The sequence below is a fragment of the Antedon mediterranea genome, chromosome 3 (genome assembly GCF_964355755.1).
Source record: "Antedon mediterranea chromosome 3, ecAntMedi1.1, whole genome shotgun sequence".
NCBI lineage: Eukaryota > Metazoa > Echinodermata > Crinoidea > Comatulida > Antedonidae > Antedon > Antedon mediterranea.
Genome location: NC_092672.1, coordinates 5,842,188 through 5,866,297, shown reverse-complemented (window position 1 = coordinate 5,866,297; position 24,110 = coordinate 5,842,188). Strand labels below are relative to the sequence as shown.

The following is a 24,110-nucleotide window of genomic DNA, read 5'->3' as shown; positions in this document are numbered from 1 at the left end:
TAAGTCTATTGAAAAAGTACAAAAAAAGAGTATTATGAATCATGCTAGGTAACACCTATTTGTGCTATGATCATGCATTGCATTGTCTGTTACTGGATTACCTACTCTTGTAGAGACAAGAAACAAACTGGTGTTGTCTTTCGTGGAAGGCTTATTAAAATCCGAGCTGTTTAGGGAAATACTTCCCCCTCTTCATAAGCCAGCTCGGTCTCTCAGAGTCAACCGCTTTCTAGAAGTACCTCATTGTAAAACCAGCAGACTTGGGTCGTCTCCAGTTCCCACCATGGTGGATATAATTAATAGGCACCACTAGCTCTTTTATTTTGTAATTTGGTACCCCAGTATTTTTTAGATATCTAATAAGTGAATGTTTTGAGGTTTTTTATTCATGTATGTTTTCTAATTTCATGGTACGATATTTAATTTTAATTAAATGTTAAATTAGATGTTTCTATTTTTATAGCAATTTTAACTAATTTTTATATATTTGTAATACAATTCATTTCAGTCCTTGACTGTCGTTTTGTAATATATTTTTTATATACCGAATAAATAAAAAAAAAAATAACACAATTAATAAGGAAATAGAAAGACAAAAAAACTGAGTTTGTATCATAGTGGTTGAAATCTTCCTGGAATGATTGATGTATGAATTGAAAATAGCAGAGAATTGTTTGATGATAGAGCATTCTCATTGGTTGAATAGTGTACAGGTAAAACCTAAGGCGATTGTTCAGTGACATAGAGATGGTTCCTGAATAAAAATACAATTTTTAAAAACCATACAATTTCACAGCACAAAGTTGAAACAAGCAGTCCAAAAATAACACGACCAGCCCAGATAATTACATCACGAAATGAACAGTCCTGATAACAACACGATGAGTAGTCTAGATAATAATGTGATGAATGGGTCGGACAATGCTGCCAAAGAGCCACAAGAAACGCAAGTGCTATTAATTGTTGAAAGTATCATTTTAAGCATTCTCTGTGTCGTTGGACTTTTTGGTAACTTGTTGACAATCGTTGCAATCGTTCGTACAAATAAACTACGAATTACAGGAAATTATTTCCTCGTGAATTTAGCTCTAGCTGACATAATTGTCTGCGTGATTATCGAGCCGTTTTATTTGTTAACTTTGATTAGTGACAGATGGCCGTTCTCCTCAAAAACATTTTGTGTCATATTGGCTGCAATGGCAATTATAGCATTAGTATCATCAGTGTTGAACCTTTTAGCCATTGCGGTAAATCGCTACTTTTGTATAGTACAGAACCAACGTTATGCAACTCTTTACACAACATGCCGTTCAATATTTTACTGTGTCATGATATGGGTTGGAAGTTTCATCTTAGTATTGCCTGCTGGAAGTGCCATTGATGTTTTTGGATACAATGAATACCTTGTGGCATGCGGTATAAAAGCTACCAATGATTCATGGATATACCAAATTATTACTATGTTAATAATGTTTGCGTTTTCTATGATGACTTTTTTTTTCTGTTACTATAAAATTTGTAAAACGGTCCAGATGAGCTCTAGACGAAGTAGACGACGTAAAAACAGTACAACCAGCCAGGTGAGTGTTGCTAGCTCAGTCAGAACTCTCCATAAACTACAAAGAAACTTATCAAAATACATGAAAAAACAAAACCGGGAAATCAAAGTAGCAAAAACATCTTTCATTATTCTCATAACGTTTATGATTTGTTGGACACCAGCTGTTCTGCAAGTTGTTTTTGATAGAAACCACTCGGCTCCTAGTGTGCTTGTTCACGCATTTGCTTTATTATCATTAGCCAACTCTAGTGTTAATCCATTTATATATGCTTGGAGGAATCGTCATTTTCGCAACGCGTACAAACGGATCATTACTTGCCGGCACTTTTTCGGGAGGTCGAAGGAAGAAGCTTCAACATCAAACTCTAAGAACAATGATTCATCAACAGTGTAAATAAAAGCTCTGTCAAACTGGTGTGACAACAAAAGTGTAATGTGCCCAAATATGGTAGTGATATGACATCATCATGTTGAATGCTTTTATTATTACTTTTTCTTTTATATCTTTGTTTATTTTTGTAAATGTTGTTGTTAACTATACCTTGATGTTAAGGTGAATGTTAATAAATTTGAATTTAATATGTCCACATCACATTTTTTGTCACGTACAGTATAATAGTGTAAACAAGGCTTAAATCATGGATTTTGTTACTCCTTAAGAGACCATATTCTACCACAGTAACTACATATTTTAACACCATTTTAATCTATTTATGCAATTATTTCGCAAGCTTTTTCTATGTAAATAATACCCATTGTTAAAAGCAGTGACTGGCTCATAACTTTCTACTTTAAACAATCTAAAATCGTACATTATTGCAGTGAAAATGATGCCTTTTCAAATTCAACAAATATTATAGAAATGTTAATGAAAATTGTTTTTTTTTTGTCTTATGTAGGATCGACCCACTTTTATTTCTTCATCAATAAAATGTTCGTTTACAATGCATTGCACATGAGTAATGTAATGATACAATACTATATAATTGACATTAAGTAACTTTCAGTACATCTGATATCTCACTCCTACCATTGCATTTTATATATAATAGTATAAGGAAAGAAAAAAAAAATTTCCTCTATGTTATACACTTTTTACACGTTTTTCAATCCTTAACAATGTACGTATAATTTACCACAGAATTCTTTATTTTATAACTCTTTTTATCTCTTTCAGGCAATCAAAAAAAAAATTTATATTTTACTTTACCTAAATATCAATTTTATAAACGTTAATTTTATACCTTGCTAAATTGTTACGGTCCATATCTGACCACATTTTTTTTGCCTTTTCTTTATTTATTAAAAACTCACAATTGATTATACCTTCTAACTCCGCAGTGAACATTAACCATGGACATTTTTTAACAAGTCCTAGTCTGTGTTTGACTTTACTTTTATAAACACAGAAAGTTAAAATGGAAAATATTTCATTAATTTTGACATATTTCCAAGTAAAATTTTCTCCCATGTAACTTCCTGAGTAAATGCAAAACATGTTTTCAGCATAGCGCAACATTTTACCCAGCAATGTTTTACTTCTTTGCATGTAAATAACATATGCTTTTCATTTTCAACCTCCTCATTACAATATTCACAATAATTATTGTTTGACAAATTCCAAATTTTAGCTTACACCTAGTTGGTAAAATTTTATGTAGCAACTTAAAATTAAAGAAAGCCACTCTTTTTATGTGCAACATACTCTTAACTTTGTTTTTCCAACATAGATTCCAGTCAATAAAACAATTTTGAAGTTGGTTTTCCCATTTATCTTGTGCTTTTGGTATGCACGCTTTATATGCTACATCGGTAAAAGTGGAATAGAATTGTTTGACAGTTGTATAATTTGAAGTAATATTAACATTTTTGTCTATTGTATCAACCTCTTTATGTATATAACAAAAAGAAAATTGTTTATACATTTAAATATTACACATGAATTTTTAATTCTAATTTTTTTAAGTTTTAGAAGTGTTAATAAAATGAATGAAACTGTTGAAATCGTTATTTTATTTTTAGTTACATTTATCTATCATGGAAAACAATCCCCCAGTACAACAACCTCCCTGTACAACAACATCCCTGGACAAGTATCTCCCTGGACAACAACATCCCTGGACAACAATCCCCTGTGCAACAACATCCCTGCACAACAACATCCCTGCACAACAACATCCCTGTACAACAACATCCCTGTATAACTACCTCCCTGTATAAGTTAACTACCTCCCTGTACAACAACATCCCTGAACAACAACATCCCTGGACAACAACATCCCTGGACAACAATCCCCTTGTACAACTACCTCCCTGTACAACAACATCCCTGGACAACAATCCCCTGCGCAACAACATCCCTCTATAACTACCTCCCTGTATAACTACCTCCCTGTATAACTACCTCCCTGTATAACTACCTCCCTGTATAACTACCTCCCTGGACGACAACATCCCTGGACAACAAACTCCATGCACAACAACATCCCTGGACAACAACATCCCTGTATAACTACCTCACTGTATAACTACCTCCCTGTACAACAACATCCCTGGACAACAATCCCCTTGTACAACTGTAACCCCAGAAGTTAAGGTCACGCTATAGAGGGCGTTCATAGAGAGAACCTCGTGGGTTGAAGAGGTGAGATACATCATGGCGATGTAAGGTGTATAATAACGCAATAGAGGAGTACGGTTAAAGAGCTGGATGTCAAGATTGTTTATTGACTACTGTTAGTGTTATACTACCACTAATTACAATCAAAGGTTACACAACTACCTCCCTGTACAACAACATCCCTGAACAAGTATCTCCCTAGGCAACAACATCCCTGGACAACAATTCCCTGCGCAACAACATCCCTGCACAACAAAATCCCTGGATAAAATGTTTCCTGAATTTCCTTTTAATACTAAAAGTCAGCATACAGCTCTAAATTGTTGCAATGCCTTTTTAATGGCAAGAAAATTAATAACTTAATTACTAGTTACTTTGAGATAAATCAAAAACCTTTCTATTAATTAAACTACTCTAAATTATTAATTATTAATTTGGATTATAATTATAGTAAGTACTTAAAATACAATGATGGAGACTAAATTATCTCTCACAGCTTAAAAAACAATAAAAAAACAATTGCCGACAAAACTGAAATTGCTTCGTTTACTAAGGACCTCAAAACTAGCAATAGGAAGCTTTTGATATTGAACAACCTATGATATACGTATTACTGTGACGTGGGTACATGTCTGGATCTACAATCCTCCAAAACTTTGGAATCAAGCGACGTCCTAATGTCCCGGTATACGCAGAATGAGTTAACGTGAAGTAAGGTCATTGCAAAGTAAAAGGTCGTTGGAAAGCGAAAGCTCTCTAATTTTGAAATCATTGAAACTGCCTATTAACCAACCTTTCACAAAGGTCAAGATATATTATAAGAGAACAATTGATTTATTTTTTCCCCAAGAATCTCTAGTCTGTATCAGACCAAGAACTTCCTGACAATTGTGGATTTTTGTACCATTATAAATCTATAAAGATTATTGCTCATTCCTTAACGAAATGCAAATATCCTGATTTTGAATTGAAAAAGTTTCTGAGAACTGATGATGTAATGACTTTGGTGAGATATCTATAAATAATTAAATAATAATAATAATGATAACACTCCTTTATTATAGGGAAGTGAACAACAATTTAGGAGTGCTGTGTTTATATTTCTCTTGCTGTTTTAAAGTTGAAACCACAATGACCTGCTCTTAAAGTGCAAATGTTGCGAATACATGCTTGATATTGGTTGAAAGTAGATATTAGGTCGAAAAAAAAATGTATTTTGCTGCTCTACCAGTCTTTTCTTTTAAATACAAAAAATAACAATTGTAAATAAGATGCACACACAGTAAACTAATTAAGTACAAAAAAGTATGGGAGGCTCAGAAGGCCAAAACAACTACACTTTGCAAATGTAGTAGTAGAGAAAATTGAATCAATATATGATAAAAACTAGTTTCATAGTGTAGACAAAGCTTTAGAGGGACTAAATAGAGATTGGCAATTGATTATAAGCACATTTTGTGATCTCACAAATAGGTGAAGCAAACTTATAACCTGGGCAGGACAAATATTAAGAATACAGGAAGTTATACAAGCAGTTCTGAAGAATTGTTTTGTACTTGTTTTTGGTAAACTTATTTACGTAACTATTACAAGAAATACAGAAATAGTTTATGATGTCGTCATAATTATGTTGTGTTTAGCTCATCAGACTTTATTCCACAAAAATACCAAGATTCAAATATGTGAACTTAACATTTAAAGGTCAAGTAACATGCCATAACAATTCATGGTAGATATATATTTTTAGTCATAAACCTTCTTTCATTCAAGCTGGGGTAGGGACAGATCCAGGGGTAGGGACAGATCCAGGGATAGGGACAGATCCAGGTGTAGGGACAGATCCAGGTGTAGGGACAGATCCAGATGTAGGGACAGATCCAGGTGTAGGGACAGATCCAGGTGTAGGGACAGATCCAGGTGTAGGGACAGATCCAGGGGTAGGGACAGATCCAGGGGTAGGGACAGATCCAGATGTAGGAACAGATCCAGGTGTAGGGACAGATCCAGGTGTAGGGACAGATCCAGGTGTAGGAACAGATCCAGGTGTAGGAACAGATCCAGGTGTAGCGATTGAGTTACATACTCCCCATTTTGTCATTTAAAATGACATTATTAAATACTTTGTGATATCTATTCTTGGCAGACTATTTACTATTAAAACACTATACGTGTTAGCACTTCCCTGTTCAAACAAGGTCATATATACGGCTGCAGTCGCATGCTCAAGTTAGTGTTTACCGACCGACCAACCGACATAGTGAGCTGTAGAGTCGCGTTGCACGCAACTAAAATTACTGAATCCTCCCTTGAGCTGGGACTACGATACAAACGTTGTATTAGGAAAAAATGTAAAAAAAAAAAACGATCAATTCAGTATTATAAATAACAAAGTGAATGTTCCAAACAATTTTGTTTTTTTCTTGTATCCTGTTGACAATACTATAATATTGCTGAATCATAAATGCAATTCAACATACATATTATTAGATGCTTATACAAAAGCATTATTTCAAAACACTGTAGTTTTATTATAAATAACAAAAACGTAATTATAGTTTATATAACTCATAATTTTGTTAATAAAAAGAATACCTCTTTATTTTTGATTAATTTTTGTCATTAATAAAATACGTTTTTTAAATTAGTGTTTTATTACATTGTATTTGTAAAGGAATGTTTTATTTAAAAAATAGACAAGAATTTCTCTCTGTGCGAGACATTTCTGTTTATTTGTAACAGTTAACCATTAGTACATTAATTTTAAAAACTAAATATCAATCAATCGTAATATTTTTCACTTGATGGTGTACATTTTGCCTTGGCACTTTTACTAGAAATACAATCCAATGCAGAGGGTATGCAATTTTATTTTTCAGCCCATATTTAAGATACAGATATTCTGAAGATTTTTATAAACTTTTGGACAATAATATACATTTTTCTTTGTTTGTATATATAAATATACTTTAAAGAAAAAAAATCAGGATAATAACTTGACAATTGTGGATGCTTTAATGCAAACTACCCTATCAAACTAGTTTGACAAGACAAAAAAATGTGATGTGCCCAAATATTATAGTGATATGCCTAAATATGGTAGTGATAGGACATCATCGTGTCTATATATGGCACATCACATTTTTTTTTTCACATAAAGTTTGATAGTGTAGACAGAGCTTAACACAAATTTTAAAAATAAATAAATAATAACAATAATAAAATAGTAATATACTATCTTATGAAGGCATTGAAATGTAATAATAATTTATACAGTTTCAAAAACTGGGGCACTCACTAGAAGCTTGTCTCATGAGGGCTTCGACAATACAAATATATAATACATGAAAAGGTATGCAACAACAAACAATTAGGTAATATTAATAATAATAATCTACTCACCATATCCACATATATACGCATCATAGCCCGCTTCATGATTGTATTCTTTCTCATCTGTGAATGCCGAAATATAAATTTTATCACATAAAAATGATATTCAAATTGGTTTTGAATTATAAAAATCTTAACAATATTTAACATTCTACATTTAGAAATAAAATTAGTTCTCTGTGGTTATAAATAGCATCCTAATAAATATTATTGGAACTGAATAGGCCACCATTAAAGATGATAATAAATAAATAAGTTTATTATTATCAATATCTATTTGTGTACTCTTAATAAGGGCGTCCAAAAGAAGTGGTTTTATTGTATCTTATATAGAATGGCATACTTTCCCACGACTGCACATACCATATCTGTGGGCTCTTGAATCCAGACCTATTGTTGGTGAATTAAAGGCTGCAAATCTTGCTTTCTCACTTAAAATAAAAAAAAACTTTGAATTGAAATTGAAATATTTTATTTATACTGGGTAACCTCTTCAGTCAAAGACTGGTCTCCCAGAGGACCCAGTTATGATCAGTGGCTGTGATGTACTAGTACACCAGGGTAACCCTCTACTCGTCTCGAAAGATGTACTAGGTTCTTCAAAGTGCACATGGGCTAGATGTACATTGGACCTACGGTTTATAGTCCTTATCTGAGAAGACTTGTTCTACCACCAGAACCATGGAGTGAGTGAGCCTCGAACCCTTGCCGATGTTATGACTACGTAATTACGGTTCCACTGTCTTAACCGCTCGGCCACTGACTCACTCACTCACTCATTTAATAGGACAAACTTATTACCATTATTGTTATTATCATTATCATTATTACCCTCATCACTATCAAATCATTATCAATATAATTGTCATTACAATAACGTTTGAACCTTTTTTGCACATTTTGTTCTTTGTCCGATTTATATTTTTTTATTGAGCCTGTTATTGGTGTTTTACACAGTTGGATTGAAAGTGAAAATACATTTGTCTTCCTACCTTTGAAGAATTTGAAATAGATCTTGTATGTTTGTCTGATGGACAAGGTTATGATCTTCAAGAAGCTTATAAAAAAATATATCATAATATTGATTCATTTAATAAACACAATATAAAATCAAAATAATGCTGTGATAAAAACAATAACCTATTAAACATTTTTTAGTCCAATCATGTTAAAAATTGTGATGTGGTACGTTGTCCCAATGTGGTGCCCACTTGATTCGTCACCTATTGATTCCAAAAGTCATTATGAGCGTGCACAGAATGACTTTTTGACTATACAGCTGAATAGATGATATAGAGTGATGCATCATGAAAAAAGAAAGGTCTCATTTGTAGTGCATTTAATTTGTTGGAGTGGTGACACAAATTGGGGCGTCCATGAAGGTAAAGTTTGCACACTGACAGTCTATACTCACTTAGCCACTCTAAATTCCATTATATCTTAAGCTCTGTCTACACTATCAAACTTTATGTGACAAAAATGTGATGTGTCCATATATGAACATGATGATGTCATATCACTACCATATTTGGTCATAACACTATCATATTAGGGCACATCACACTTTTTTGTTTGATAGTGTAGACAGAGCTTAAGAAAATAGTAATAAATACAAGTTCATTGGATGTGCTGTATTAAACATACCTTTTTACATTTGCTAGCTAAGTGCTTAGTATCATAAATATTTGGTAAAATACGATGCAGTTCTATTTTGAAATCCGACCAAGATTCTATAAAAAATACAGTTTAGTTTTTGGTATCATAAGAAACGATTCGCATATTAATGTTTGTTACACTTGCCATATAGACCTTATTTACGTTAAAGCTCTGTCTACACTATCAAATTAGTTTGACAAAAAACGTGTGATGTGCCCAAATAATGGTAGTGATATGACATCATGTCCATATACGAACACATAACATTTTGTTGTCACAAAAAGTTTGATAGTGTAGACAGAGCTTTACATTTTGACATTCATGAGTAGGCATACGTTTCTTCCAGTTTGTAGACCAGTTTAATGCACTGAAAACTCTAGTATTGTGTAAGTAAGATTGTATAGTTTTTGCTATGTATCATAAAGTCAGGCAGTGGCCTCTTTTGTGAAACAGGGTGCACATACAAGAACCTCATATCATAGAAGCAAATGTACAACACTAATAAACCATCTTTCATTGCACTGCTTAAATCAATAATTGTTTGTAAACTTCCTTTGTTATTTATCACACTTTGTCGTGCATTAGAGGCACTTTATAAATCCTAGATATTATTATAATTAGTATTGAAGAATTAATTGTTTACAACTTACTTGGTAATTTATTGTGAAACTTGTCGTACATAAGTAGCAGATCCATCAACATATTATGCCCAATTACAGGCTAAAATGAAACAAAATTGTATTTTCACAATCCTATTGTTATACAGTATTATAAATGTTTGTTCTTTTTTGCACTTGTGCTTATTTTGTATCCCATTCCATTATCATATTATTTGTATTGTATTTGTATATGTTTTTATATTGATTATGGAATAAAAATGTCGATAATTGATTGATATGATATTGGTAAAACAAAATAGAGGTACTGTATTGTTCATTACCTTTTTAGAGTCTGTGATAAGTCTAAACACTTTTGAGAATCCAACGAGACTTTCTATAATTCTGCAACAAAATTGTTTATTTTATTTCATTCACATCTAACAGCATAAAATAAGATTGAACATTATTAATATGCTATAATATTCTTCTTTTAAATTAATATGCTGTATTAGCCTACTTTTAAATTAATTTTCTTATTCACCTTCAGCAAGCTTTACAGCACAAACATTATCTATGTAATAACATATTTATGTTGCCCATAAAAATATCAAATTACAGACACAGGAAATATAAAGAAAAAGTACAGACACATTAAAGAAGTAGCAAAATTTCCAATGTAATATCATTCTTTAAAAAAAAAAAAAATTTATTTTTCTCTTTTACCTTTCGTTCCATGATGGTGATTCAGCTTCAAATTCCTCTCTTTTTTCTCTGCTGACTTTGATTACAACAACCTTTTTAAATGAATAGTAGAGATCAGATCATTAAATTCAAAATAATAACAAACATATTTAAAAATGGATAAGAATGTACACAGTAACATTTGTTAATCTAAGGGAACATGTGAAAATTATTCTACTGCAGTTAACTACCTTTTGTTTACTGTTTAAAAACCTGTTTATGCACAATATTGACAAGCTTTTGTTTGATAAACATACACATTGTTTATCATAAACTTCACAAACTAAAATCATGTTGTTACTGCAGTAAAACTGTAGTTACTGCAGTATAATAATTTTGACATGATAAATAAATCAAATCCAATCAATCAATCAATTGATGTTTGTTTTTATAACAATTGAGAAGGCATGTTATTTCTTACTTCATTTTTGCTTGACAGTTTTGTCCATACTTCTTTGAACATGAAACAAATTTTAGCCTGTAGCATTAAAACACTAACACCTATAAAACAAAATTTAATTCAATTCAAAGCAGCATGCAAAATAGATCAAATAAACAAAATGAAAATCAATGATCAAAAATAATAGTAATATAATCAGACAAGCATGCCACAGTTGTATGAAAAAAAAAGACAATTTTGTTTACATTAAACAATAATTTACTGTAAAAATAAACAAAGCAAATAAGAGTCATTAAAGGTTCCTCGAGGCAGGTTTTTTCCAGTAAGATATGCCAGACTAAATTGCCTCCAACCGGTATTGAAAATGGTGTAAGAAAATCATACATAAAATAAACACTTATCTAGTGTATATATAGGTAGGTATATAGTATATATAAGGTTAGGCTTTAGCCATTCCAAACATCGACCAAAAGAAAATCAAAGGCTATATTTTGACAAGACAAAGTACAATATTATTTGTTTTATTTAGTAGATTAGTTACATCTTATAGTATATCAATAATTCAGGACTTTGCTTAATTTGCCGGACTTGATTTCTATATTCTATATATTTCCTCAAACTAGTAGAATCACCTGTTCATTGCATAATTTGAGGAATCTCCCATTTCATTTCCTCAAAGAGAATCAACTTGTTTGTTTACATTTCACATTATACTTAAGGATGTGGGATCATTAATGGTTTCCATAAAATACTTTATTATCTATATGATTTGTAAACAGTTTCAATCGCAAGAGAAACTGTAAACCACCCAGGTAGCAATTAAATGCTAATATTAATCATGTGAAACTGAAAATTTATTATTAAGAGTCTTAGAAGTATGTAACAATCGTTTCTAATGTCCTTCACCCTTTAATTGGTTATCCACACCTCGACTCCTTGTGATTGTCCTGAAGCTTGGGAAGGAAGTTGACGAGTTACAGATATAAATTCATGTATCATTTTTGCTTGACGAGAGTTCTGACGACACAAATTTTTAAAATAGGTGTTTTTTGCCTATTGTGCTAGTTAATTGAATTTAATAGAGCGCATCTCGCTAATTTGAACTATTTTAGTAAAATCAAAATTTCAATTCTAAAATGTTATATTAACCTCTATTAGTTGGTATTGTCATTTCATCCTCATTATCAGCCTGCCTCAACCAATCTGATATCTTTGTAAATATTGGAGCGAAGTAGGATTCATTTAGGTCACTATAAAAAAAAGATTTTAAATCTCGTATAAATATAATTTAAATCCACAGCATTACAAAAATGAATACATTAAAAACATCATCACACGTTTAAATGTAACATTCTCATATACTATATTATAAAACATTCTTTCAAATAATGCATAAGTTCTGTTTAACATTTTAAATCAATTAACAAAATTATCAATGTAATAACTTAATAGATGTGTCAATACCTAATGACTTCATCTTGATTACTCAATGTCGACAATCGTTCTTCTTGCTCATGAGTGAGAAATGGAACTCCTTCGTAAATAAACTAACAAATATAATTTCAATATTAACACAACACATCAAAATCAAAAGTTTCAATACAGCAATAACTACTTTGTTTTGAGTGCTGTACAGAGTGTGCCTTATTCTATTAAAACATTCTTGGGTAGGACTGAGAGGTGACCTAGTCTATCGACCCCATTTTTTGGCTATGCCTCTTTTGTTCAGAACATCCATACTTCCCTCCCCAACAACCTCTCTACAACATGAAAAGTCTAGGCAGGGTTCATTCTTACCTGGTCTAAGCTACTAGTAATCACAGAATATTGTGTAGAGAATTGAAAAAGCACCCTCTATTCAACAATAATACTCTGTTGCTCATTTACCCTACAACTACACTACAGTCAACCTATTAGTTGACGCAGCGCTCCTATTAAGGGGTCTCCCGGGTTCTATTCTAAACTCTACTGCATTTGTACAATTGCTACAAATTTTTGTGATCCAAAATATTATATTTACTTCATAATAATACAATTTCTCCACTAGCCTTTCTGGAAAACCACTCCCTCTCCCCGCACCTCCTTTTTTTAAATAATAGAATTGACTGATTGAAAATGTTCATCTGGTTTGTAGATATAAGTTATTTTGGAAATATTCTTTTTTTTCAAACCAACAATTAGTAAACTAACCTTCTTAACAGTTTCGCTGTCCTGATCGGACTGCTACTTCAGAAATAATGACGATCTATCATCAAACAGATTGACCTCTATAGGGCCTATTCTGTTTAATGACAGGGTCATACATGTGACTGAGTTGGTGGTCTACGAAATTCCATGTGCTAATTGTGATCACACCTACATTGGAGAAACGAGTCGTTGTTTTGGCACAAGATTAAAAGAACATAGAAAAGAAACAGAAAAGGTAACCCAACAGAGAAGGAACTTCACTCGTCAATCACATCGAGAATCAGAAAAGGAACTGAGCAAATCAGCTATAGCAGATCATGCCGTCCAGTTAAACCACATCATAGACTGGACACAACCTAAAATCATCGAGAGGGAACTAGATACAAACAACCGACGCATCAGAGAAGCCATCTGGATCCGCAGACGAGGAAACCAAATCATCAACAGAGACGAGGGCACCCACCAACTCAGTCACGTGTATGACCCTATCATTAAACAGAATAGGCCCTCTAGAGGTCAATCTGTTTGATGACAGATCGTCATTATTTCTGAAGAAGCTGTCCGATCAGGACAGCGAAACTGTCAAGAAGGTTAGTTGACTAATAGTAATTGTTGGTTTGAAAAAAAGAATATTTCCAAAATAATAGAATTGACTGCATTTTAATGTAAATATTCTATACCTTATTAAAATCAAATTCATATTGACAGAGAAATTTCAGTGAAGATGCCTGCAAAAAGTAAACATATTTATAACTTCTTTCGACATACTATATTTTTTTAAATTAAAATCTGTATAAAAATACAATGTAACCTACAAATTACTATTTCTAGTACAGTAGATTATTAAAGGGACACCAACATTATAGGAACAACAATATTAAAGGGACACACTCATTAAATGGACACTCTGATTAAGACAACTTTATGTATGGTTTTTAACACTATGTCTAACCATATTCACTGAACACCCCTGTTAAGGGGGGGAACTTGTTTTGTCCCAAATGTGTCCCATTAATGGAGGTTTACAGTAATTTAATTAAACTTACCTGACAGGAGAATCTTTCATCAATGGTTGTACAGCTTTGTGGGAATACGTACACATTAAAGACATGAGCAGTGTAACTAAACAAAAATAAATATGATATAATAAGATACACATTGTGTTTATTCTGTATTTGATTTTAAAAATATATAGATTTAAAGCATAATGTAAATTGTTCACATAACTTAATTTGATGAAATAAAATAAAATAAATAAAACAATTTTTACTGAATTCTTTTCTTTCTTTACGTCTTTTCTATAAAGAACCCTAATTAAACAAAATATAAAGCATTAACAAATATTCCTCACCAATTATTAGTTGGATTGTGAGTAAAAGCTGCCAAACCTGAAAATAGAAATTAAATAGAAATGTATTTGTGTGAATTTGCCGGCATGGTGTAGAGGTCAAACAGGGTGAGGTCAAACAGGATGAGGTCAAACAGGGTGTGTTCAGGTGGCTTTAGGAAGAAGGAAGTTGGAGATCTAGAAGAAGAGGTAATTCTGAAGCTGATTAGTGGCGAAGGTAAAAGAAGTTGTGATATTAGTATGCTTAACTTAACTTTTTATTGAGGGACTAAAACACACTTTCTACCTATTAATACAGTAGTTTTACGTACCCTGATTTTACGTTGCCTGGATTTTACATATGCAGAAAATGACCGATGACTTCATCATTTTTAGTAAATAGTGTTATTTTCTTACATTGAGGGCGCAATTTAACAACAAACCACAAAGCCAAGGCTGTGCCTGAGCTGTGAGACAAGTCACACACACATGCATTACCCCTACAGCAGCGACTGTTTTTATTGATAGAAAATACAAGAACATTGATTTTTTATTTATAATACTTTATTTAAACATCGCACAGCCTGCATATACTTTTCTAGTTATGCCTCACAGCTAGGCCTCACATCTAGCTAGGTTTTGTCTAGGATATGCTAGTGACCACTGCGTGAGTAAAGTAGGTAAACACGACGGCCTTTTTAGCTACGACCTACGTATCTTGGAGTCAATTTAAGGTCAACCTAGATTTGACAAATCCTATGTTTTACGTACGCCTTTTGGTCCCGTACCGTACGTAAAATGAAGGTTCTACTGTAAATAGATGTACCAATAGCATACCTATCTGACTTATTGTAAAACTCTGACAATTCTTTTTCAGTTTTAGGTACCGTTCAGCTCCTCCATCAAACATCATGTTATTACAACTATCTTGAATGTGCAAACCGGTGAATTCTAAATCAATTGCTAAAAATAGAACATACTTTTTTTTATTGTCCCCAAAGCATGACAAATAAAAAATGACTTTATAATAAAAGTTATTCACTTCCATAAAAAAAAAAAAAAATAAAGATTTTGCTTATAATATATATAATATATTTTTTCTTTTTTATAAGCAGAATCTTTTTTTTTTTTTAATGGTTACATTTAACCAAAATTCTGACAACACAGGCTTCAGGTTTAGTACAAAGAAAACTATTTGCTTGCTAAAGCTCTGCCTACACTATCAAACTTTATGTCTCCAGAAAATGTGATGTGCCCATACAGTATATGGTTGGACATGATGATGTCATATCACTACCATATTTAAGCATATCACTATCATATTTAAGCATAGCACTACCATATTCAAGCATAGCACTGCCATATATGGGGACATCACATTTTCTTGACTCATAAAGTTTGATAGTGTAGACAAGGCTTATGGGGAATTAGAGACATTGGGGAGTTAGAAGGTATGGGTCGAAAGGGCAGCATTATAAACGTTAATCATGTATATGAAAAAGGTAAAATAATTTGTTTAAATACTTTATTAGTAGTTTTCTTTCTGTTGTATTATTTTTTTGTTGGAATGACATGCTTAATTAGCGACAACTTTTGTTGACCTCTTTTGTCATTGACACACTGTTTCTACAGTACTATTTATCTTGTCAAAATTAGTCAAATGAAATATACATTGTTATATCTGGCCAATCATGCCTGAATTGTGATTTTCAGAAATTCCTCAGCATAAAAAATTTGCAAATTTTACTTATAAAAGTACTTGTGTATTTTAATATTCCATTTTTTAAATAAAAAGTCAGCGATTTCATGCCAACCAGCTTTTTTTTTTAAGCATTTAATTTAATGTCTTCAGAATAAGCAATACATTAGGATTGTAAGAGGCTATTTATTTATGGTTTTTACACATTTGTTCTACTTTTTTTTTTAATCCTACCTATTTTAATTTATGTACAGCGAATTGAGAGCTTGCTTATATGTACTATAAGAATGGACTATTATTATTATTACAACACACAAAAAAGATAGAGAGATCCGTCTTTCTACCAAAACCTTTATAGCCAGATTTTAGTGACATCATCCCTGTTCCCCATATATTCCTCTATTGTACATAATTATGAAGAAGTAGGTGCATTGAATTAGTTTAAGTCAATCTGGGATAATGACTAGGACTAGCTTGATTTCTTTTAATCCCATTGTATTAAAAAATCTTCTGAGGCATGCATGAGCGGAACTAAGTCATTATTTACAAGTGTGAAGAATGTTTAGTTGACCCAGTAATCACAATTCAATAAAACTTTATTATCCCAAACCCCAAATTTTATTTGGTTGTGGTATACAAAGATTCATAAAACGTTTAAAAAGCACAACAATAGTAAAAATCTAACAAATTTTAACAAAACCACTATCTTCTTAGAGTACCATTGTAGGATCCAACTGCAGTAGGAATAAATGATTTATTATAGCGCTCAGTATTTATTTTTCTCATGCAGCTTTGAGGACTAACACAGAAAGAAAGTATTGGAAAGAGGACGAGCTTTATCCCTCATGAAAATTCTAATCTTATTTAAAATAAGGTCGTTTTTTAAACAATCCAATGGTGTGGACTTGATTGCCTATAATCTTTTACTGTCTTGGTTAGTGATTCTATGAAAGCTTTCTCTGAAGGGATTGTAAAAACACTCCAAACAAAAAGTCATTATATACTTTGCACAATAGATTTATAAAAACGAGAAAAACATTAAGATTACCCAAAATGCAATGTGCAAGGTCATTAAACATTCAAGATGATACAGTTAGTTTAATCAAGATAAGAACGCTTAATCAAATAGCTCTATATTTTTTGTTGCAGCTTATATTGTAAAGTGAAAACTGGTTAAATGGCGTTATATTATACATATTAATTATCATTTCTGAATTATGGGATAAATAATAATTTTTTTCAGTGATTTGATAGCGAACAAACATAAAATTAGTGAGACTTGTGGCTTGGTGGTTATGATGCTTGGCTACCACTCGAAGGGTCCTGGGTTCAAGTCCTGTCACATGTCTGGATTTTTTCTAAGGACAAAATTACAACTCCACTCCCAAAGACTTGCAATAGAACTTTGTTTATGTAGAGCATCTTGTGTATATGTTTGTCTTGTGAACCTCTGAAGGTCCCTAATGATCAGCAATTGCTGGATGGATCACCCTCGAGTCATTAAAATGGTAACAAAAAATAAATACTTATTAATTACAAAAATTAATAGATTATCATACTTTACCTATAAATGAACTTTCTTTGATTGCATCCTCAATTTCTGGATAAATTTCATCAAAATTAGACTTCAACACCTCACACATTGTATTGAATATTCACAAATCTACATAAAAACGACGAATCAGAGGTCAAGGTATATTCTTTTGTAGTGTTTCTAAAAGCCAGACATATTTATTATGTTTTTGACAATTTTGCAGACTTATAAAATGAATTATTGGTCTTATGTAACCTTATAGCCTTTCAAAAGAAACTGAAAGGATATATTATTGTCCCTGAAATATACCACTTTAATGTAGAATAATATTTATTCACTTTTTCAAAAAGTGAATTAAAAAAAATCACTTAAAAAAACTGTAATTTACTACCTAAATTTAGTGTATAAGTTCAGGTGCAACTGCACCATGATAAAACAGCGTGAACAGTGTGCCTATGCTTTAAGTTTAACACTGTATCTTTTTTTCCATTGGATTTTAGCCAATCAACACAACCTTTCTATTATAAAAGAACATTTTACAGTAATTTTTGTTTGCAGGAATTACGATTTTTTAATTAACATGCTGTCTTAAAATCCTGTTTAGTTATTTCTTTTAGTTACATTTCCCTGCACAGCAGCATTGCTTGATTATTGAAGTTTCCGTTTCTTGAAAAAAGAGACGTATTGAACTTGTCCCTTGTTGGCGTTTACAATGTTTATTTCAAAATTTTCAAATTCCATTTTCAAAATCATAGGCCTTACCATTAAAATCTGGTTGACTCAGCATTAATAAGGCCTGGGGTCTAGTCTCTAGGGCCTAGGTAGGCTTAACTTAACAGACTGGTTCTCTAGTAGAGGCTAGCGCCTAGCTACTACTACTTCTCTACTAGGCCAACCCTAGCCCATCAGGCCTCATCTAGTAGGGCCGAGCTGAATCCAATCTTTATATAGTTAGCTAGGCTTTCCTTTGATTAAATTACTTACTGGATCCTTACTTACACTTACTATATATATTTTTAAAGGGTATATAACGTATAATGCGTTCGTATATCATGGATTTATGAAGTGTTTGTGGCAATTTAAACACTGCGCGCATACTACACACACACAGTAGTACACATGTTGTTTTTCCAGCTCTCACCAAAGTCGTTGGTGGTGTTGTTTTTCCAGCTCTCACCAAAGTCGTTGGTGGCGCTGTATTTTGTGTTAAATCAGAGCTATATATAATTATATATAAATTATATATGGCTCTGTGCATGTTCATACGACGGATATCCGCCGTCCGTACGTCAGCGTATATTTGTGTAGCCTACGAAAATGGGTCCTACTAAACACCACTCGCAACCACGTCCTACCACTCGCTTTAACGCGCAACCACTCGCAACCGTTGTTGTGCTTCAATTGTTGAATGCGTCAACAATTAAATGGGACTATTCCACTGTGAATGTTTATATAAAAATTAATATTGGAAAGTTAAATACCTATTTTAATACTTGTTTGGCCTATCATAATAATATAATTTAATTAATGATAATAATTAATTAAATGATGCCAATTTGTATTATTATGGACATATAGGCTATCCAAACCAAAACAAAAGTTGATTTGATTTGATTTGAATATATTTCATGAAGACCTTATACTATTTTAATATATATTAAATTTAATCTATTCGGATCCGAAAGAGAAAAAAAATCCTTGTATTTTCGTTATGTCATTATTACATAATGGTTGAATTACATAAACGTTATGAAAAACATTGGAATAATTAATGGCTGGCACCTTCTATATTCTGAGTTGTTATTTCTTGCGTGAGTTGACGCGTTGATTGACGATTGTTTTCCGTAGTTTTATGACTAATTTGACGTTTATATGTATAAAAATAAGTTTTTATTGATAATAAGACAATAAATAAGCCAAATGTACTTTAATTAATATGAATTTCGGTTGCGAGTGGTTGCGCGCGTTGTAGCGAGTGCTAGGACGTGGTTGCGAGTGGTGTTTAGTAGGACCCACGAAAACTTCTTTAAATTTTGCTAAAACGCGGCGCAGGTTTATTTCATTCAAAAAACACTCATTTTCAATTGATGTAATGAATTTTGGTTGAAAATGGCTCGGAGGTTATCCGTATTTTTGATCATTTGAAATGTTAATTTGATGCCAGATTTAGGAAGATTCGTACGCCAATATATAGAAACTTGTAAAGTTCCTTTGAACTTAGTATGGATGCGAAAAATACCACAGTAGTAAACCTACTATGTACATCATCCGCGGCGCGCGGTGTCTGTTTAAGAGGCGTAGGCCACATACAAACCCTTTGATCTCCGGAGCTCAGCATCACCTTGGTTATACACTTATGAGGTCAAGAAAACAAGTAGTTCTACTCTATAATAAATAATAATACAAGTCGAATAATTACACCCACACCGGCCTCTATAATTTTAATTTTATCTTTATCGAATTTCCATCAACATACATAAGACAAATGCGATTTTTTTAGGAGTGAAAATCATGAATATTAATATCATAATTATGAAATACAAGTGAAATCCTATTTCAGGTAAGTAGCCTTGGGACTTGTTTTCTGTATCGAATCTTATTGCGATAAAAAAAAAAATCATAGGCCCATTGCTAATTTTTTAAACTTTTGAACCCTTAATGCATGATTCTCAGAAACCAGCCCATCCATCCACTGCTATTTTCTTATTACCTTAGCCCAAAACAGAGACTACTGAGTACAATGACATTAGGCCTAAGTTTTACTGGATTTTGGTTGTTATAGAGATTCTTTTCTGAGCGTCGTCGTGTGTTACGTATTGCGCATATGCATATTATTAACGAAATCCCCCATCTTTTTGGCAAACTATATAACCTTTTGTGATTACAGAATTAAAGATTTAACGTGTGAATACAATGTAACCGATTCATTGTATTTTCGTTTACACTGACTAAATAAAGTGAAAGTGACGTACTAACAATGACGACTGATCTTACAGTAAGCTTGTCAGATATCGGTCGATTGGCATGTTTATCATGGTGGACGCGATCAGTAATAAACGAATGAAATTTAAGTTACTTTATTTGAAAGTAATGTTCATATTTCTAGCTATTGCTACTCAGTTTGCTGTGATGTCGGCTATAGTACCGATCGTACCTGAAATGTTACATCTTTCAGTTCATGGAATCTATTACGTTCAAAATACCACGCTGGGTCATCAGCTCACAATTGAAACAACTGAAAGCACGGCACTTCTTTTTGCAACACCGACAATTGTATCTATGTCTTTAACTCCGGCACTTGCGTACATAACTGATGTTTTCGGCGCCGAGAAACCACTGTTTGTTGGTATGTTGTCGCTTTTCATGCAGACTTTAATTTTTGCTTTCTCGAGAGAATTATCATGGTATATTATCGGTGATATCTTTTTAGGAATATCGCTTTGTTGTTTGACAGTATCAGGTATTTCTTCTATATTGAGCCCTTTTGCAGATTCCACAGTTCGAATGCAGTGCATTGCAATTCTTCAGATACTATACAGTGTTAAATTGTTAGGGCCTAGTTATGCTGGTTTTGTGTATAACGAACTGGGCCAAACGTGGACATTTTTACCAATAACAACGCTAGTTTTCATCAATATAGTATTATATTTACTATGCGTACATGAAACTGATCAAGTTCAAGTTGTTATTAACGAACCTATTATAAAATGTGAATATCAATCGATAGACGAAGGATTGGAAATGGAACCAACTACAAAACATGAAAAAGAACATAATCAACTTATTAAAAGTTTTTTACCCATAATCAATATCTCAATGTCATCGGCATTGTCCGTATACACGTGTTCTAGTTTAACCAGAAGTGCACTTATGCCTGTAATTGCTTTATGGTTAAATGATAAATTTCACTCATCCTGGACCCCTCTTGTGTATGCCCCTGCATACATTCTACAAACAGTCGGAATAGCAATTGCGTATAATATCAAAACGAACCAATTCCTATGGACATCAATATGTTTTGTAACCATAGGCGTATCAACAATATTATTGCCGTTTTCTGAAACACTACCAATGGTTGGAGCTTGTTATGGTATTTCACAATTGCTTTTTTCAATGATCCGATATTGGATGTTTGTGATTTTATCGGAAAGAGGTCGAGAAAAGTATCGTCATGTGTTTAGCCGGGTGCAGGCGCTCATCTCTCTATCTGAAGACATTTGTGCTCTTACAACGTCAATTTTATCACCGATTTTAATGGGAATGTTTGGATTCAGAAATGTTTGTTTATTTTTTGGAATCTGGGCATTTATCTCTGTTTTAATATCTGTTATAAATCACTATATACAATCTCTTGTGAATAAGCATTGACCTGAATCTGTTATTAAGTACAATGCTTGATTCCAACTAAAGACGCAAAAAAAGGACACGTAAGAAGAGCAACGTAAGTGATTTGACCAATCACGGCTAATAGATTATTCGAACTCTTGGTTGTCATTGGTCAACTTGCTTGTGTTGTGTCTATAGACTTTGTTGATTGGCTTTGTTTGGGGTTATTGTCTTTCCGCAAATTTTAACAAAATATTTCACAGCTATAAAATAAACAAACTTTAATATTACAGTACTTATCGGTATCTCATATATCTATGAAAATTTAAATACTTTTGATATTCTATCTGTCTTTGTAGGCCAATTTCCACTGGTTAATATGCTGGCTGTTACATTCTCAATTTTTCTTAAATTCCTGAGTCCAGATCCATTATTATTGTTTTTGGTATATTAAGGGGATTGGGTGATTGGCTTTATCCCCTGAATAAGAGTACCACTGCTATTAAGGGACAATCGTTGGACGTTCAGAAGGTGTCTCTTAATAGGGTTTAACTGAATTTAAATAAGTTAATATTCTAAAACTATTCTTGAATGTTTAAGAAAGTAATGACAAAAGTGTCTTGACTGGCACTTAAAGTATAATAATACAATATTGTAGACTTACACTACTAAGTTACTCACTGACAATAAGTAATTGTGCAGTGGCCGTAATCACCATTCACACCAGGATACGGTAGACTCTGCCCTTTGAACTTTAACAATTCTCCAGTCCTAAAAAAATTGAAGAGAAATCCTTCAATAGGACTATATTGGCTAAATGATAAAGGGTATAAAAAGGACCCCTGGACCTTAGTGTGATTGGTGAATGAGGACACTGATACGTTGCATCCAATGAGGTCGTTTGGTTGTTATGAACCCTTTTAAGTTTGTGCCATGGCATAGAAAAATGTATCCCGATGGTCATGGGTCAAAATCTCGCAAACTTTGGTGTTAGGTGGGTTATCAACCTACCCGGCTAAGACTGAACGGGTTATGCACGTTTGTTTTTATTTATTTAGTTGGTATAAAAAGACTCAAAATACAACTCATAGTTGAAATGAAGAGCTTACATAGGAAAATGATAATGTGAAAAAACACATTAAGGCCTATACAGTAGTAATTATTTTATAATTTATTTAAACTTAAAACTACTATAATAATTGCACAAAGATGATCAAAAGATGATATTAATTATTACAAATTCTTATATATTTACAAATTTATCACATAGTTTTGTTAGGCCTAAAGTTAGCGATAATTGGTACATGTTTTCATTAAGAGTTAATGTCATTGTATGTTATTCATTTTAAAAGTTTATATGTTGTGTTAATTGTATTATTTGTTTATTCTTCTTCATATTATTAGTATTCCTAGTTCGTAAGTAATTCTATTGTTAACCTACGATTTTGTGTAAATTCATCTTTTGACCTACCGTATTCGGTACTCAATTTCCAAAGAATACAAAGTATCAATAAAAAAAACATTGTTTACGTGTACAGCGTTCGCTCAGGGATAAAATCTTTCAAACAGCTATTGAGTCTAACAGTCATTTCTGCTCGTATTTCTTGTGTTAGAAATGTATCATACGTAATTAAGAAGTGAGGCGCAAACTGTCGTCATTGTTAAGTTAATCAATCAATAATTAATTTAATTACAATTTGTTCTTATGTCTAATTTCATGTTTTGTATTTATATTTAAGTGTGTATGTATTATTTTTCACTGTAAACTTGTTGCACATCTCACTGAGACTGTGCCTCTGATTTAAAAGAGATACAATAAAAGTTCAGTTCAGTTCAGTAAGGAACACGACGTAATTTTACAGAAAAAAGTGTCACACTAAAACAAATAAATAAATAAATAAAATGACAAACTGTTACGTATTGACTCCAGCGGATTTAATGAGTGGGCGTGTGACTCCCTCGATGTATGGCCAAATGATGTAGATTATGGGCGTCTACACTGATTTACTAATTCTATTAATCTACTTAACAGTTCTTTGCATATCATCAACATTTGTCACAAAGGCTCCC

The 24,110-nt window shown here is 32.4% G+C and overlaps 2 protein-coding genes across 2 annotated transcripts; one reads left to right on the top strand and one right to left on the bottom strand.

Annotated features, from left to right (window-relative positions):
* The first annotated feature begins 872 nt into the window (after positions 1 to 872).
* LOC140043452 (octopamine receptor beta-2R-like) lies at positions 873 to 2,435 on the top strand. The gene has a single exon (XM_072087964.1). It carries the CDS (start codon positions 882 to 884, stop codon positions 1,953 to 1,955), a length of 1,074 nt encoding a protein of 357 aa, XP_071944065.1. The 5' UTR covers positions 873 to 881; the 3' UTR covers positions 1,956 to 2,435.
* A 5,137-nt stretch (positions 2,436 to 7,572) lies between these two features.
* Positions 7,573 to 18,826, bottom strand: LOC140043635 (poly(A)-specific ribonuclease PNLDC1-like). The gene is made up of 16 exons (XM_072088152.1): positions 18,720 to 18,826; positions 17,745 to 17,843; positions 15,319 to 15,444; positions 14,506 to 14,542; positions 14,201 to 14,276; positions 13,835 to 13,882; positions 12,432 to 12,514; positions 12,117 to 12,217; positions 10,989 to 11,068; positions 10,550 to 10,620; positions 10,168 to 10,228; positions 9,878 to 9,947; positions 9,216 to 9,301; positions 8,564 to 8,628; positions 7,935 to 8,002; positions 7,573 to 7,634 (listed from the first exon to the last, which is right to left on the bottom strand). Exons 2-16 carry the CDS (start codon positions 17,821 to 17,823, stop codon positions 7,573 to 7,575), a joined length of 1,113 nt encoding a protein of 370 aa, XP_071944253.1. The 5' UTR covers positions 17,824 to 17,843; positions 18,720 to 18,826.
* Between the last annotated feature and the right edge of the window lie 5,284 nt (positions 18,827 to 24,110).